This window comes from Fundulus heteroclitus, chromosome 4 (assembly GCF_011125445.2).
Source record: "Fundulus heteroclitus isolate FHET01 chromosome 4, MU-UCD_Fhet_4.1, whole genome shotgun sequence".
NCBI classification, from domain to species: Eukaryota; Metazoa; Chordata; class Actinopteri; order Cyprinodontiformes; family Fundulidae; genus Fundulus; species Fundulus heteroclitus.
In genome coordinates this window covers 22283739-22301268 of record NC_046364.1, presented here as the reverse complement: position 1 = coordinate 22301268, position 17530 = coordinate 22283739, and the positions used below count along the sequence as shown (strand labels likewise).

At 40.8% G+C, this 17530-nt stretch overlaps 1 protein-coding gene across 1 annotated transcript in view; it reads left to right on the top strand.

Moving 5' to 3' along the window:
• itfg1 (integrin alpha FG-GAP repeat containing 1) overlaps nucleotides 1–17530 on the top strand; it is a 181860-nt gene that overhangs the window by 134944 nt on the left and 29386 nt on the right. Inside the window, exon 14 of the mRNA XM_012874005.3 lies at nucleotides 1875–1953. Within this exon, the coding sequence (XP_012729459.2) occupies nucleotides 1875–1953 (79 nt within the window). The remainder of the gene's footprint in view (nucleotides 1–1874; nucleotides 1954–17530) is intronic.

Below are 17530 nucleotides of genomic sequence, written 5' to 3'. Positions count from 1 at the left end.
TCAGATTGTTCCTGGAGCACCACTGTGTAAAATTGTGGACCTCCTCTCTATAGTGGGTCTCATCATTGTTGCAAATGAGACCCGCCACAATGCTGTCATCTGCAACCTTCACAACTATGTCTGTGGAGTGGATAGCAGAGCAGTCGTGGGTGAAGAGAGCAGGGCTGAGGATACAGCTCTGTAAGCGAGTTGTGTGACACCATCATTTGTTTTATTAAATAACATTGCAAAGTCTTAGTTGTATAATTCAACAGATAATTGTATTTTCACGGCCATTAAACAAAAAAGAAATTCTTGGATGTTCTGTGCAAAAGAAACTCTGGACATCTTTTTTTTCAAGGCTTTCTAGTATATAAGGAGAAAAAAAACATCTTTATTAGTTTGAGCAAGGATAAACTGCTGGTTCCTTCTATACACTGCAGAGGGAACCAGTGAGAGATTCAATCACCAAGGTCAGCTAAGATATTTATACTAAAAGGAAGGATCAAAACAGCAAGGCTAATGTTTGCAACAGCTAAAGAGGAGCCTTCTGGGTTCTCAGCTGGTACTATAGTGGAGTGGGTTTTCTCATAACGACCCTGTGTTCCTAGCACCCCCATCGCACCCCCTTTTGGTAGTGTTTTATGGTATCAGATGCATCATGTTCACACTGGTTTGATCGTTTAAAAGAAAAGAGTGTGTATGCATAGAAAGTGCAACATGATGTACAAAGGAGCACTCAGATCCTAACAGAGGTAATGTGTTGGTTGAAAGGTGCTATGAAATCAATAGCCTGACTTTACTGGCTGTTTCCTTAACTTTCCAAATACTGTATGGCCATAAGTGATAGTTTTGTCGGCTAAATTAAACTACTTAATGATAACCGTTGCGCAAACGGCCGTTTTGAAAGCTGCTGTTATTTTTGAGCTTACTCGGCATAACATTTAGCAGTAAGAATATATTTTTTCTCTCTGTGCAAAACAGTTTTAGATGAAAAGAAGAGAATGTGTTGAATGCTTTGCTGTTAGCACATTTTATTTATTGTGAAAGCACTAATGGCCAATTTTCACATGTAGGTGGACAGACAGGAAAAACAACAAGTTAAAAAAAAAAAAGCACCCACCAGTATTACTCCAACCTTTCACTGGTGGAAAAGTCCTTTGCAAAACACATTATCTTTGACATCAACAAGAGGCTGCTGGTTGTTTTGCTTCTCTGTCTGTCGACTCTTCCGCCGGCTTGTCTAAGTGAAAAATATGATGAATGCAGTAGACGAGTGGAGCTTGCGGCTGCTTTAACTCCTATCGTCTCCCATCCATCAGCCCGCTCTGTCTTTCTATTTCACTCTCTTACCCCTCTTCTTCTTAGTCACACCTCTCTTCCTCCTTCATGCATTCAGCCCGCTAGTCTGCTCCTCAGCGGTTTTCTCATCTCTCTCCCCCTGTCTGTGTGTGTTGGTTTTTTTTTTCCTCGGTACCTCATTCCTATTCCTCTCTCACCCGACTGCTGCGTGTCACAGCATAAAGGGCCAAGTCTTTTCCTGCAGTGTGTCTGCATGTGTACCAGGCTCATGATTAGCTGATGGAAAACAAAAGAAAACTCCACAGGGCTCCTCATTCCTTGTCATCTTTTCATAATGAGGACACCAGACAGGAGTTAACCAGCGACCCGTATGGACACACTAGCGTGCGAATGTCAATCTGGTTCGTGATCAGGCAGATTTGCACCTATGGTGGTGGAAAGAAAACCAAGTCAGCAGATTGTTGCTCTGCATTATTGCTTTCTGTTTTTGACTTTCATGCTCAAAGGGTGGTCAGCTGACGGTGACGGAACATGTATAAAATGTCAGAAATATTCACTTTATTTATTGTTTGTATGTGTGTCTGTGTTGACAGCCTTTTGGTGTGAATCAGCCCGGCCCGTATGTCATGTACACCACGGTGGACTCTAATGGCTACTTGAAGAATGCCTCAGGTGAGCACTTTCCTGTTTTGGTCTTTATTTTTAATAGCAGCTCTCTAAACTGCCCTTCTCGGTGATAGAAAATTGGCAAGTAACATTTGTATTTCTGAAAACGATCCCGCCTGAGCTTTTGCACATCCCCACAGTAGACGTTTTAATAGCTTAGCCTCCTGATAAACCGAGCTGTCCTCTTGAGCCTAAGCGCTAGAGATCTCGTTTAAGAGGATTTGGGGATGCTGGACAATAGAAAAATGGAGGGAAATATTATTTTAGTGAATTGATTTTAGAGTAAATAATAATAACAAAGTAATGTTAGATGTTGTCAAAAGAAGAAAAATCTCCTTTTTTCAAAGGAGGTCTGCATACAGTGTGCTTTTGAAACACTAATATCGGTGTTTCAGCATTGTCTTCTCAGTCGTCCCCTCTGCCTGTAGGATGAAAGTTCACACCTTTAGGGCTACCCTCCCCTTCATGTTTCCACCAACCGCTCAGTTCAGAGCTTGAGAGAATTTCTAAAAAGATGAATATAAAAAAAAGTTAATTGAAAATTACTTAAGAGGATTTTATTAACTTTAAATTGCTTTAAGCAAATATGTTGCTTCTTCAAGTCCTGCATGCATCAGAAAAGCATTTCATTCATCGGCTATGACCTGACGCGACCCACTGTTCTAGTCAGAAGTCTACACTCCCCCATCATGGAACATGAATGTCCTATTTATTTTAGGCTTTTGGACATTTTTTGAAAAGTTATTTTTCCAGGATGGACTAAAAATGACAACAGACAACTTCAGTGGCTTTGTGAACAAAAATGAAACTTGAATTTATGACAGAATTTTGTTAATCTACACACACACACACACACACACACACACATGCTCCTCCCCCTTCTCTCAACCCCATTACCTGTCAGCCTACTGTCAGATAATGGCCTCTGTTGCCATAAACTATCCTGTTTAGGGAGCAGTGGGTCTTGTTCAGGGACACAGAGTGGCAGTCTGTGGGATCCCCTCCCCCTAAAAAAAGAATCTGGAAGTTGCTGGACTTGAACCAAGATCACGCTACAAAGGAAGCATTTCCTTTAGCTAAATATCAAGCAAATAACCCCACCCCACAGCCAGGCATGTCACTCGCCTCCAAACACCTGAGCCAAATCCAACAATACAATAATCAGTTTGATAAATACAAATATGAATTAACATCAGGGGTTCATATGGCCTTCTTGTAGAATATGTAATGTTAAAACTCAGTAACTTAGAGGTCTAGGTCTGGTTTGGAGTTTGAACCTGATATAACACATTTTTAGCTTCGATGGTTATTTGCCGACTAATAAGCCCATATAAAGATTTTACTACTAGATGATAGAAAACAGTCCCTGGGGCGCTGTTTCTTCCAGAGGTGGGGAGCAACAGACACCTATGTACCATACCTTACCATCTTTATGTATAAAGCACTTAAAAACAGTCAACAGCTGAAAGAAAGTGCTGCACATGGCTACAAGCTAAAACTAAAACACGTGTTCACAGGTCAGTGCTGCAGATCGTTCACGGGCCTTAGACCCTTGGAGCCTATACCTGCAATGCTGTGAAAGTATTTTAGCTGATGTGTGATGTGTGAGAGAGATGCAGGAGTGGTAACAAGCTGGTTCAGATTTTCTTGATTTCCATGCCTGTTAACCGTGAGACTGAAGAAAAAGCATAGAGAAAAAGCAACACGTTTTTCCAAGTCAGACTGCAGCCAAAAGTTGAGGTGGATTGGACCAACTCACAGAGGAAGGAGGGTGGGACTAATATTTGGAATTTGTTTCTAGTATTACATTTTTTCTTGATGGTTTAGAAAAAGTGCACTAACTTTTAACAGAAATGATTATTAGTCAGACTGAAGTGAGTCCGTTTCGTTTAGAAAAATGGGACCCTGGAACTTACACTATGCTCCTTTTAAAGTCCAAAATAATTGTGTTTATGCTGATAGGTGTATGTAATGTTCAGACTGAAGCTTTGTCAGAGTTTGCCTGTATAATTAAACACAATATGGTATTTACAAAAACTCGTGACGTTTAGTTCCTTTTTGCTAGCAGGGTCTTAGATGGAATGGTTAATAAACAATCACAAACACTGGCTTTGTATTGATTAACGTGTTATAATACATCAGGGGTTGTGCTCCCCTGAAGGATTAATATTTCTACAGTCTCAGGAGAGGATGAACACTTCCATATCCCAGCCACATACGATTAAATTATTAGAGGAATGAAGGATATGAAGGTAGCGCGAGACAGATGTTTGAATAGATAAGACACGACACGGAGGACAGCAGCATATTACACTGGCACTGAGGAGCGCCATATAAGCTACACTGAACCTAGCTGTTAGATTGTGGGAAGGACACAGAGCTGATGAGGACAAGATGCACTGGCAGCCTGGGGTCAGGGATATATATAGTCTATGTGCTGCATAAGCCCACTCTGTCAGATTTCGTTGTTTCATTTGTCTCTTGGCACAGCTGGAGTGGATGCATATTTAAAGAATGAGTAGATGGATCACAGTTCAGCATTATAATTATTTCACTTTCCCTCAGACAGCTATAATCATCAGGCTACACAACAGCGCAATAGCCATCTTCTGCAGGCTGCAGACGTTCCTGAGAGGGACTTTTATTCCTGCACAAACACTGACAATAAACGGCACTTTTTTTTTCTTCTTTTTTTTTTAAAGCACGACATACATGACTGTTTATTCCCTCTTCATTCACCCCACAAGTGTAACATAAGCAGTTAACTGGGCACTGACAGCTAAAGTAGAGGGATGGAGGGGGGGGTGGGCTCTTACCACCAGCGCCCACGCCTACTGCAGAGAAAATGGACAGTAATTCAACATCCCACGGAATGTGGAGGCAGCAGAAAGTCATGGTTTGCTAAAGTTACGTGTTACAAAAGACCAAACTTTGGTGGAGATTTACGAAGGGAATGATTATAGACTTCTCCAAAGCTTTAAGCTCTGATCACCCTCTGAGATTTATAGAGCTGGCTGCAGGGATTTGCTGCCATTCAGTCACAACGGCATTAGCGAGGCTGGTCAGCTCGCAGTCAGCATGCCAATTCATCCTCAGCCGTTCGTTGGATGTGGTTCAGGTGAGGGGCTTGTGTGCATGCAAGTAAAGTTATTTTGTTCAGCACCAAGCTGGTAGCGCAATTGTTGTCCATAAAGATTTAACCACGATACAACAAATGTTTTCAGCAAAACGGATGGCCCAAGGTTTTAGTAAGCAGACGTTTGGCTAGAGTATCATATGTGGTTGTGTCTGCTATTTAGATTTCTTTCAGGGATATTTCCTAACAATAACGTATGCACAAACTCACATGGATGCAGGGTCCGATTTATCAGCAAGCACTTGCTAATAAATCACAGCACACACATCGGCAGAAAGCCTGAATTCTGAGCACTTGTGCCAGCTGAACATGTGCAACTAAACATCAGGATAATCGTAATCCAGATGTTTAAAGGTTATAAATAAAGTACAATGTTCGCTCAAACAATTAAAGTGGACTGTACAAAGTCAAGCAGGAGCATTCATTATGTGCATGAAGGTTGTGTTCTCCAGCCTTTTCACGATACAGAAAAAACAGCAATACAACGCATATTAAACCTGTTTCTTTAAATGTCAGTTCAATTAATGCATTATATTTCTATTGTACTCGATTTGTGTAATGCCAAGCATGGTGATGGTCTTTTGTGCTGCTTAATTTAGTTCAATTAAATATACTTTTATTGTCCCCCTGGGGAATGGTGAAGCTGCACTAAAGTAGATACAGTAAAAATGGTGCAATTTAGTAATGAAATATTAACAGTAACAGACTGTTCAACATAACGTATTAAAGTCATTCAAATATATCTAAATGGATTATTAAAAACAATTTAGGATTTAGAGATAAAAAAAAAAATTGACGGTATGCTAAAGCTGTACAGATCAAACTGTGTTTCTTAAATGTCAGTCACAACCGTGAAGGAGAGGTTTGAATATCTTTCCCACTCTTGATTAGCGTTGTTAATGACGAGCGGACTAAGGAATCTTTAAAATGATTTAGTTTACATTATGCCAGCCTGTATCTCCTGCCCAAAGGAAGCAGCTCAAACTCATAATGGATGACATGGGCTGGGTCAGCCAGTTTGCCGTACTGATTCTCCAGATTGTAGCTGGACGGGCTGAGGCGCTTTCTCACCAATAACCTTTTATGATAGTTTTAATTACATGGAGAAGCTTATGTTTCTTGTTGCAGAGGAATGTTTCCATGCCCTGTATGATGAACCGTAATACGCTCTCCATCAGTGCCTGGTAGGGAGCTGTTGTATAAGAAGATTCAAGAATAGCTTTCAAAATATTTGTTTCCAGCTTTCCTGCTATGAGCAGTCATTAATTATTTGTAATGGTAGCAGAGATGACATAAAACCACGTCTAAGACAACAGTTGCTGTAAAGCAAGGAAAAACGGTTTACTTCATTCTAAACTATATGTGTGATCAGCATGATTACCTTTACTAACGGTAAAAAGTGTTTGCTTTGTGTTCTCTGTGGAGAACGTGGATCCTTACTAGAACTGTGAGATTCCCAGAAGGCTGCCCACGTTAAATCCAGCATGTTCCATGGCAGAAAGAAAAGAGAAAACAATGCAAATTCGCTGTACACCTATTGGCCTTCCTGCTGCCCACTAAAAGTCTCATTCTCTCACAGCCTGAATGATACAAGATGAGTTGAGGCAATATTGAAAAGCTTATCTGTTTAAACAGCTTCTCAGCCCTGTAGTGCTTTTACTGAGCTAATTGTTAAACACCTCACTGAGGCTGTAAGTTGCTGTTTTCAGCCGTCTTTCTCTCAGGACCGGAACCACTGCAGAGAGTGATGCTGTCAGCATGACTCCGTAGTTCTATGGTCTGGTGGATTCACTGATGAGAAAAACACGAGTATTATGAGCTTCTGATTGGCCAGTCACCAGTCCGAAGCAATTAAGCTGAAAACGGCCCTCTTCCAGTCGCCAGCCGACTTCTCAGTGCATCTGGTTAGAGGTGTGCACTTAAATGTTTTTAGTAGGTTTTATCACATTATGCAAAATGTTGAAAAGGTCAGATCACACTTCTCAGTAATTCTCATTAGAAAAGACGAGGAATGTAAAATCATGTTCCGAAGCAATAGCTAGAGTCAGTTTGACTTGGAGCATGAACAAAAGGAGAAAAGTGATACTTTTACAGAATACATTGCCATGATATATAATAAGAAAAATTATTTTGTTTCACTGGGCAACAAATGATCTAAGGTTGAATGTTGGTCATCAGGCTTGTGTTGAGGCTGGGGGAATTTCATTGTTTCTTATGTCAAGTGAGCCCTGCTTAAAATGTCCCTGGGATCCTATCTCCGTTTTCCGAATTTCTATGTTTGCTAAGGAGAAACACATTCATTTTGAGAACCTTTCTGTTCGAAAATGCTGTCCATCATCAGACCCACTTAATTTTTTTTTTTTTACCCGCTCGTAAACAGAGGACACAAGGAAAGAAGAGGAGTTGCCAACGGCTCTGCTGGCACAACTCCCAAGACCCCTCATTTAACAGACAGAAAGTGCTAAAGGGAGCTGTCCAAGTGTGTGTGTGTGTGTGTGTGTGTGCGCTCACACGCGTGTGGGTTTGGTAATATAAAGTGTATTTATTCTGTAGCTTGTGGCTCAGGAAACGGCTACTGAGAATGCCCGAAATGAGCAATGACAGACTGCGCACACAAACACACACACGATGATGTGTGGCTCTTTACTGGGGTCCAGTGTTTTTCACTTACCCTTTACCCTCCTGAAGGGAAGAAAGAGCAGAGGGGGGGGGGAGGGAGAGATAATGAAACACTTGGAGAAAAAGGCAAAAAGAGAGAAAGAAATAGCAAGTATAACAGAGAGAGAAGAGAGGGAAAGGTTAAGTATTATAGCATCAAAGAAGAAAGTGATAGTGTGAATAAAGGCAGATCATGATTTAAAGTCATTTTAGTCTTGCAAAAACCTGCACTTCCGAAATCAGTGAAGGCACATCTGCTAATTATCACGCCCACATGTGCAGGTACATTATGAGGTATCTGGACGTTATAATGTCATCCTGGTACATGCAGAAAAGGTCAGCAGCATCCCTGTAATACTCTACATCATGTCTGCGTTCAAGCACACTAACTGTGAGGTACAATTAATCTTTAACAAGTTAACGCAATTTCTTGCAGGCTTACCAAAAAGTCTCCGTTTATAGGCCTCCCTGGATGAAAACCATCACCTTGCTACCTTTTCAGTCCTGTGGAAAATGATTCTGCGAGGCTGGCTATTTTAGGAGAAGAGAGGTGATAGTGTTGGGGCAACTGCACCGTTACTGGGCTTCCCTTTCCTTAGGGCCTGTATCAGCGATCTTGCTCCAGCCAGGCAGCTGCTGGACTAAATTCTGGGTAAAAGTGGGTCTTCCGGGCCGAGCTCAGCTGCCTCTGACACAGCGGCGCAGCATTATCGCTTTTTTTAAAGGAGGGTTTAAAAACAAGCTCAGCATCATCTTTCCTTGTATAATTACATTAGAGCAGTATCTCACAAAAGCTGTGCACAAAAAATAAACTGTGCCCAGAGTAGACATAATAACCTAAACTGACTGCATTGTAGCTTCATTCCTTGGGTTTCTTCTGCATGCTGACATTTGAACCAAAGAGTTACTTTCTTTGAGGTGACTGTGCTAATCGCTGCACCTCCTCCCGTGTCCATATGTGCTCTGTTTGTCACCTGGACACGCACGTCAGGGTATATACTTTGTGGCTTTCTGACCTTGTGTGTGCCAGCGAGTGTGGATGTGTTCGTTGTACCGTGCCTCTTACTAAGCAGGGTGGATGGATGAGTCTGGACTGTGCTTCTGACAACACCACACCTCATTATCAACAAAATCCTGCTGCGACTCAGAGAGGGAGAGGTGGAAGACCAGCAGGTGGGATCGTGAAGATGAATAGTTGATAGTATTCATTAAGAACCCTTTGAATGTTAACTCTCTCATTCCGTGGTCGTTAAATTACGCTGAGCGGGGAAAAACACTGCAGGATAATTCTTTCAGGCTGCCAGTTCACACATTGTTGTGTAACAGTTTGCTTTGGATTTCATTTTAATTTACTAAGTGATGAGTTTCCTTTCCACTCATTATTATTATTATTATTATTATTACTAAACATTTTTCTTTTGCTGAACCCCAGACAGCAAATCTGTTGTTGAGTTTAGAACAAGAGTATAATGTGCATTCAAGTAAACAAAAGCCGTGATCAAACTTGGTGCTGCCCTTGTCCAAATGGAAGCCAAACAACGACTCTTCACACCTTGCATTAAAATCAGACCTAAGATCTGATTCACACACAGATAAACTGATTTGAATAATTAGAGGCCCATTTCCAAGGTACTGGAGTCAGTAAGGTACAACTGAAAGACTATTTAAACAGCGTTTTAACTGATTTCCAGTCTGGGTTTGGAGTGTTGCATAGTACTACCACAGCAACTTTAAAAGTATTAAATGATTTAACAGCTCATGTAGATAAAAAGCGACACTGTGCAGCCCTTTTAATGACTTGTCTAAAGCCTTTGATACAGTCAATCTTGATATCATGTTAAAAAGCCTCCTTGAGATCGGTCTCTCTCAAAATTACATTAAATACTTTGACAACTACCTGTCTAGTATGTCACAATGTGTGCTGGTGGACGGTGTTTCTTCCCCTTGTCTTCCAGTATCTAAGGGTGTTCCACAAGGTTCAGTTCTCGGTCCCCTTCCTTTTTTTCAATCTATATTAACTGTTTAGGAAAAACTTGCTAAATGCCAATTTTCATTTCTATGCTGATGATACTGTGTTGTATTGTGTTGTCAACACAGTAAAACATGCTTGTGAAAAGCTACGAGCAGCTGTCAATGTGCTTCAGTCTAATTTGAATGATATAAAGCTTGTTTTAAATGTTCATAGATATTAAGTAATGTTGTTTTACAACTCTAGGATCAAGTCCAAATCTCAATTGCTGCAGCGCATTATTAATTACTTTTCAGTGCTCTCCAATTGAAGTAGTATCTCAATGTAAATATTTAGGTTTTATTATTGATGAATCTCTGGGTTTTGCTCCCCACCAACAGTTGGTTAAAAAGCTGAAAGTTTGATTTCTGTTTTAGAATTCGATCTGGTTTGTCTTTTGAGGCAAGGAGACGTCTTATAGCTACCACTTTTCTACCCATTTTGGACCATGCCGATATGATTTATATGCATGCATGTTCACATGGGCTGCATATAGTGGATTCTGTGTATCATGGAGCATTATGTTTTATCACTGGTCTAGGAGCCCTTACTCATCACTGTCTTCTGTATTCCCATGTTGGACCTTATCCACCCGCAGACTGTCAACGGTATAATTTCATTTACAAAGCCACTTTGGGTGTACTTCTAACTTACAAACCTGAAGCGGACAAGGTTTTTTTTTTTTTTTTTTTTTTTTTTTTAAAAGCCAGTAATTGGCTGGAAAGGTCCACGTCTGAACAGGGTCTAGTTTACCACAATAAATAGAGATTAAGGGCTGCCAGTATTATTCTGGCCCTCTCTGTTGTTTTGTACTGCAGCTTTGTACGTCCTAACAACACCAGCCAGTGAGTGGAGAGGTGTGTTGCCTTAATTTACCAATGTATTTATCTGTCAGTCAAAGCTGTGATTGATCCTGTAGTAAGCATTATCAGCACTTGACAAATTTTGGGTATGATTCAGGACTTATGGTGGTATTGTGCGCCTGCCTAGGGCGAGGAGCCATATAGCTATCCCTGCGGCCTGATGAGTTTGGTGTGTGTCATCCTGCGCGCTCTTTGTAAGTTTAGACTTTGTAATTGTTTCTGTCGGTTCTTGGACCTCAGTTCATTACCTGCTTTGGTGCCAGAAACCGGTTGAAGGAGTTTAGCAGAGGTGAACAGAGCGAAACATTTAAGAGAAACAAGTATTAATTGGGAGGAAAACTGTACCAGCTGAGATCAATGTTGAGTTCTCTGCAGACCCTCCAATTAGTCTAATGAGTTCAAGGGATTAGCAGTGGGCCGCACACAATACACTTGTGTTGTGCATACATATCTAACAATTAGTAAATGCATTCATCTGCAGCAGCTCATTTAAACCGTTAGACATTTTAACAAATCAAAATCCAAAGCTAGTATCTTAACAGCCATCTGACGTCCCTCGTTGGCATTCTGATCAGTGGACACCGTATACCCTCGATCTTATGGAAGGCATCGTGTAAAAAGCAAGTGGGACTCCAATCTCTTCACCGTTTCATTGCCAACTGGATAAAAGATAATCTCCAAGGTTTTGCAATCTGAAAGGTAAGATAGAGGAGTAGGTGGATGGGAGAGATGCATTAGGGTGAAAGGAGAGAAAATGAGAGAGTGTTCAGGATGGGGCTGAAGGTGTGGAGTGGACTGCAGAGAGAAAAGCATAGGAGTGAAAATAAAAGTGGAATACAGGAAACCATGGGAGACTTGAGTAGAAGAGTGCATAGAGATCAGAAAGGAGGTAAAAAAAGAAGAAAATATCAGAGGGAAAGGAAAAAAAACAAGAGGTAACTGTCCCTAGAGATGCTGAAAACATCTATTGATCAAGCTCTCTCGCTCCCCTATTCTCCACTCTATCCTGCTGCCTTTTTCCCTTTAACGTCTCACCTGTTAATCTCTCCTTCAGCCTTTCTCAGAGTCAAAGGAAGCCCAGCAGAATGTTGAACTCTGCCTGATGCCGGTCTCTTTTCACCTATTGAAACATCTTCCTCCAAACATCACTTACTATTAATAATTGAAGGGCTTGTATGTACAGTAGGCCAGCCACGATAACAAATTTGCTGGATGATAAATTGTTCTAAAAATGATTGCGATAAACGATAATATTGTCGTTGGTAGACCACTTTCAACTAATATAAGGATAACGGCATAATAATGTGGGCTTTTGTGCTGTTGCATAGCTGTGGAATTAGCGTTTGTGACAGGCATGTTTTCCCAGGCAATTCGTATTGGCTGTCAAATGTTTGCAACATTTCCTGAAATGCCGGCTTTTCAACTAAAGGGCAGCATCTCTTTAGAGATGAAGTGAACTACAGTGTCTGTAAGTGCGCACCAATTTGCGCTGCCCTTTTTGTATTTGGTTTGGCAATTAAACGCTCCGGTGATTGTGATTGTCAGGAAGACAGAGATGGCCCACTGGTTGTAGTTTTTGTTTCCCCAGCTGGGAAAAACTGTAGTTTTAGGTGAAGCTGCAAGTTTTTTTTTTTTTTTTTTTTCGTATAATCGCATTTTATCGCCACTTCTTTGGAACAAATACTGGCTCATCCAGACTAAGTGGTTCACCATGGTCCTTTGGTATAAATCCAAAGTGCTCTCACACTGCCGCTGTCGCATTCTGTTTTGAAACCAATTCTGTGTTGTTGTTTTTTTCTAATCTTGACTAGGAGGGGAAGGGTGAGTGGAGACCAATGCACCAGAGTGAAACCTTCTGTCATACTGTCTCTTTGGTAGAAGGAGAGGGAGACGCAAGAAAAACAAACAAGCATGCAAACGGAAGTTATTTAAATTTATCATGCAATTAATTGTTTAATTACTTATTGCGACAGGCTTAGTTGTAATTTCCAATGACTTGTTTAAGATGACATAAAACGACTTTCAAAGCTGGCCATGAGTCTGAGATATATAACTACAGCCTAATTTTGTAGCGATCAGAGAATTACTCGCTCAGATTAGAGATAGCAGCAGTTGATGTCGAGCGAAATGTAATGTTACCATTGAGTTTTAGCTTTAATCTGCTTTAGTGCCAACATCAAATAGCCTCTATAGTGTTGACATGAAGCCAGATACATGCTTTAGGCTTGGGTCTTTGAATCATAGGAATGATATGGATGTATTAATTTTTCCACTATGAAAAGAGACATAAAACACATAGAAGTTTCTAAATGCAAGAACATGTTTAGCTGATTGGGTGTTCTGTACTGCCAGCCTATTAAGAAGTGCTTCTGTGTTGCCCCAGTTGAAACTTGCCTGTGATTGTTGTTTTCAGGCAGCATTTTAAACCTCTCAGTCTTTCAGGCTGAATGTGTGTGAAGCGCTTTCTGCTTCACGGCTTTTGTTTGGATCGCCTTAAGACCCGAGGCAGGTTATGTACACATCTCCGATCCAGAGTGTTGTTTGTTTGCTTTTGCCTTTCAAGCCTGATGCAAGATGAGGATCGGATGAAGCATTTGAAGGCAGACATTTTTTTTTTTTCATTATTTAACATTCATGTAAAAAGAGAGCAGTGGTTATTGTTGTTTTCAGACTTGGTGCAGAATCTAGCCTTTTAGTTAAAAAATTGACGAGACGGTCCTAATACGAGCGTAAAGGTTTTCTGGATCCACTCCCACTTTCAGGATTACAAAGGTATAAACATGCTGGCCACTTTATTGGGTCCAGCTTGCAACAGTCGTGTTGGACCCGCTTTTCCTTCCAGTAATGTCTTCATTCAGGTTTGGTAACTATGGAGACCATTGAAGTACAGTCAACTCATTGCCATGTTAAAGAAACCAGCGGGGGAGGATTTGAGCTCTGTATCATGGGTCGGCATCAATCTAAAGATGGCTATATTGTGGTCAGAGAGGGATGATATGGTCAGGAACAGTTCTTCTACTGTGGCGTTTTAGCAAGGCGCATGTGTTACTAGGGACCCACAGTATACCAAGATAATGTCTCCCTCACCATTATGCCACCACCAGCAGCCTGAAGTGTTGATACAAGGCAAGATTGGCTACATGTTTTCATGTTGTTTGCTCCAAACTCTGAGCCTGTCATCTGTTGCAGCAAAAATTTACGCTCTTCTGAGCAGGAAACCTTTCTTTTCTAACCCGGGTGCTAATTTTTGGTGAATCTGTACAAATTCTGGCCTCGGTGTCTTGTTCTTAGGTGACTGCAGTTGATACCTGGTGTGGGCATCTGTTGCATTTCCTGCACTCACTTCATCAACACGAAAAAGAATTGGACAAGAGTCCCACCTCATCATTAAGTCAGTGTACTTTAGAAAAGTACTGCAGAGAAACAGCAGATCGCTCAGAAGGATTTTGTTTTAGGTACAGGTGAAGGGAGAAATCTTGAACCCCTTTTTCAGAGCTGGTGGTATGGACTTTTTAATGTTTTCTGTAAATTGTTATATTTATTGCTTTACTTTGTTGAACATTTTGCCTGGGTAATATGTTATGGTGTATGGGTGGGTTGGCTTTGGGGGAATGCTAAATCAGTAATCCATGTATACACGCATTGTAGCCTTCTACATTGTAATTGAATCAAAATGTGAAATGACACACATATTTGCCACTTCTAGAATCAACGTAGTTGCATCTCAATTTCTGCAGCATTGACCCAAGTACTTAATTTAATGTGATGCTACGCTAAAGAGATGCTCTGTCTGCACTAATTAAGACTAACTCACCTGAGGAGACTGCGTTGCCAAGCCACTTTCTGTCTAATTTATCTAATGTTTAGTTGACCATTTTGAAGCAGTGGCATCCCAGAGAACGTAACATACAGTGCCTGACGCATTTGAGCAGGGACTTGTACACCCAACAAAGGGTGTGTGAGAAGATATAAACACAATTTAGAGATGTGACAAAATTGGTTCTGTCTCAAAATGCACTTTATTTCTCCATGTTCAAAACTGGTTTGAGGTATGGCAACATAGACAGCAACATAGTAAACAGGGTGACAGTAGCTCATCTATTTTTTTGTTGAGATGATTGTTTGGGTTTAGTTTTACAACAAGAGCCTTTATCTTACAGATGTATGTCCCAAGTTGGCGTAGCTTGGAAAATCTTTTGTTCACCAGTGAAGCAGACGCTGAGAACAGAACGCTGTTTGTGGGTTGCAGACTTCTGACTTTGGTCTCATTCTGTCTAAACCTTTCGAGATAAAATGAGGCTTAAGACAAAAAAAAATGCATAGTGTTTTACAAATGAACTTAAACCCTGCCAGTGAATATATTCTACGTTTGTGTGTGTTTTTGTGTGAGGGCAATATTTCACACATGGGCTTTTCACCCAGCTGAAGCCTGAGCGATTACTCTGTGTAAAACTCCAAATCACGATGCATAATTGATGAGAAGCAACCAATGCAAAGATACGGACACGCCATGCTGATAATTAGAAGAAGGAGGATGTTGAAAAAGGATCATTGAAAATGATCCTGCAACTCCTGTTGTAATACAGTTAATATTACGCACACAATGCAATACAAACATACTTGTGTTGTTAGGTGAGAATATTTCCTGCCCTCCCTTGGCTGATTGTTTTCTAAAAAGTGAATTTAATGAACACTGTCATCCAGTATGCCACGTCTGCTTTTTTTTGTCATCTTATTTTGGCAGATATGTTGTGCTGCTGAAAAGCTACGATTAAGAAATGGAACTTAAATTCTAGCAAACTTCTTTCTTTTTTTTTTTTCTTGATCTGGGGTGATGACAGCTATCTGCAAGGCTATTCCTTCACATCCACACCGGAGCCGTGTCATTCTGATCATCATCTGGTCGTAGGTGTTTACATGCTTCTCTGCTGAGGTGTTTAAGAGACAGAGCAAGCCATGCAGCCCAATGGGTCCTCTGGCTGAATCACGTCTCCCACAGAGGTGCACATAGGTACACACGTCGAATCTCGCAGTCGGTTTCCAGATCTTGGCATCATCGTGCTACCACTGAAGGGAGCTCTGCTGGCGAGGTGCTCTGTGTGGGTTCACATGCACTTCTGTCCCTCACGGCTCCTCCCTATATCTCGGCAATTTGCTCCCTTTATCGCCATCAGGGGAGCAAATGGTTTCTATAGCGACAGGCAATAGGAATTTCTTCTTTTTTTTCTGTTTTGTTTTGAAGCCCTTGGGAGTGAAAGCGAGCTTGTGAGTAACTGTGTGTGTTTGGAAACCACAAGTCAGCCAAGCTTAGGCCCACATCGTTGGATTACGATAAAATGATATTTCATCATTCTCCTATAATAAATCTTTGTTTTCATCCTATATTGTTTTATCCTATTATATTTGTAGTGTCTCACGTCTCCTGTTGTCTCACATGACCACACACATACACACACGTTGGCATGTACCTCTCTGTGTGGGCCTTCCATTGACTTCCATTCATTTTTTTATTGCTTTCTATGACCCAACCCTAAACCTATGGTCACAGGTGCATACCTAACCCTAACCTAAACTCAATTCCCACCTTAGCCTTAAACCTAAGCATTAGCCCAATTTGCATTGTGTGGACCTTAGAAAATGTCCCCACAATGCCAATTGTCCACACAACATTTGTCTACTGTCAAGTTTGGTCCGCGCAGTGATAGCTATACATGCCCACACACACACACACACACACACACACACACACACACACACAAAAGTTAGTTTCAGACTGATAGGCGTGACATTGTTTCTCTGCCTCCTAGCCAGAGGTGGTAAAACCTCTAGACAGAACATGAAGACATGTGTCATAAGAACTCAGCAGATGGACACACATATTAACATGCTGTGGTTTCCTCAGAGGCATCCATGTCCTCTCTCTTTGTTTGGATTTTGAATTTTTCTTTTTTTTTTTTTCCTTTCTGTTTTGCCGTCTGATGCCTACGAGGAATAAATGTTTGCCAGTTTCATTATTCACTTTGTATGCTGCTTTTCTGTGGTGGCTGGGTACATAAAGAGGAAACATGATGAAACATTTTTATTTACAGACTTCTATATTCCGTGACTCAGTGCTGTATCCATCTAATCCGTTCTGTCCATCCACTGGCCAGGAAGACTATATATGGTATTAATTATGAGTACAACACAATAGTAATTCATACAGTGTATACATGTCCCTCTAACTTTAGTCTACTATAAGACACTTTGTGTGGTTTTAGAACAAACTGCAATTAGTTTACTTTTTGCTCCTGCCATTAAAAGTCAGTACACTTAGTGATTGGGAAAATTTTTCCATTCAGACTTGGTAACAGAGGTTTTAAATACTGGTTTGTATAATTTCCTAAAAATCTTCCTATCTTCCGACTCAAGAGTGTCAACAAGAGCCTCCAAAACCCAAACTGAGCTATGCACAGTAATGAGTTAAAGATGATGCTTTATTGGTTAGCAAAATAATTCACTGTACTTTATGATAAGGTTCTGCAGGTTAAATTGAATAGAAATGAAGCCTATCAGGCATTCTTCACAGTTTCTGGTTTTAAAACACATAAAACAAGCCGCTGTAGGTTCTTTGTGGTTGAGAATTCAACAGAAAATTAAGGAATTCCATGATTATCCTCTCCTATTCATCAGAGCATATACATTGTACCTAACCTCAACTCAAAAACGTATGTTGACGTGTGGGGTCATGGTTGACAGATCTGTCATTCACTGATCAGAGCGGGTCAAGGGATATTTGGTTGATTCTAGTCTCTAGTTGTTTGATCGTCGTATCTCTACAATTAAATGTTGAATGAATGAATAAAAAATATCATCCCCGAATGTTCAGTGTTGACGGTAAAATAGGGGTGAGGATAAAACAGTTCATGATTGAATTCA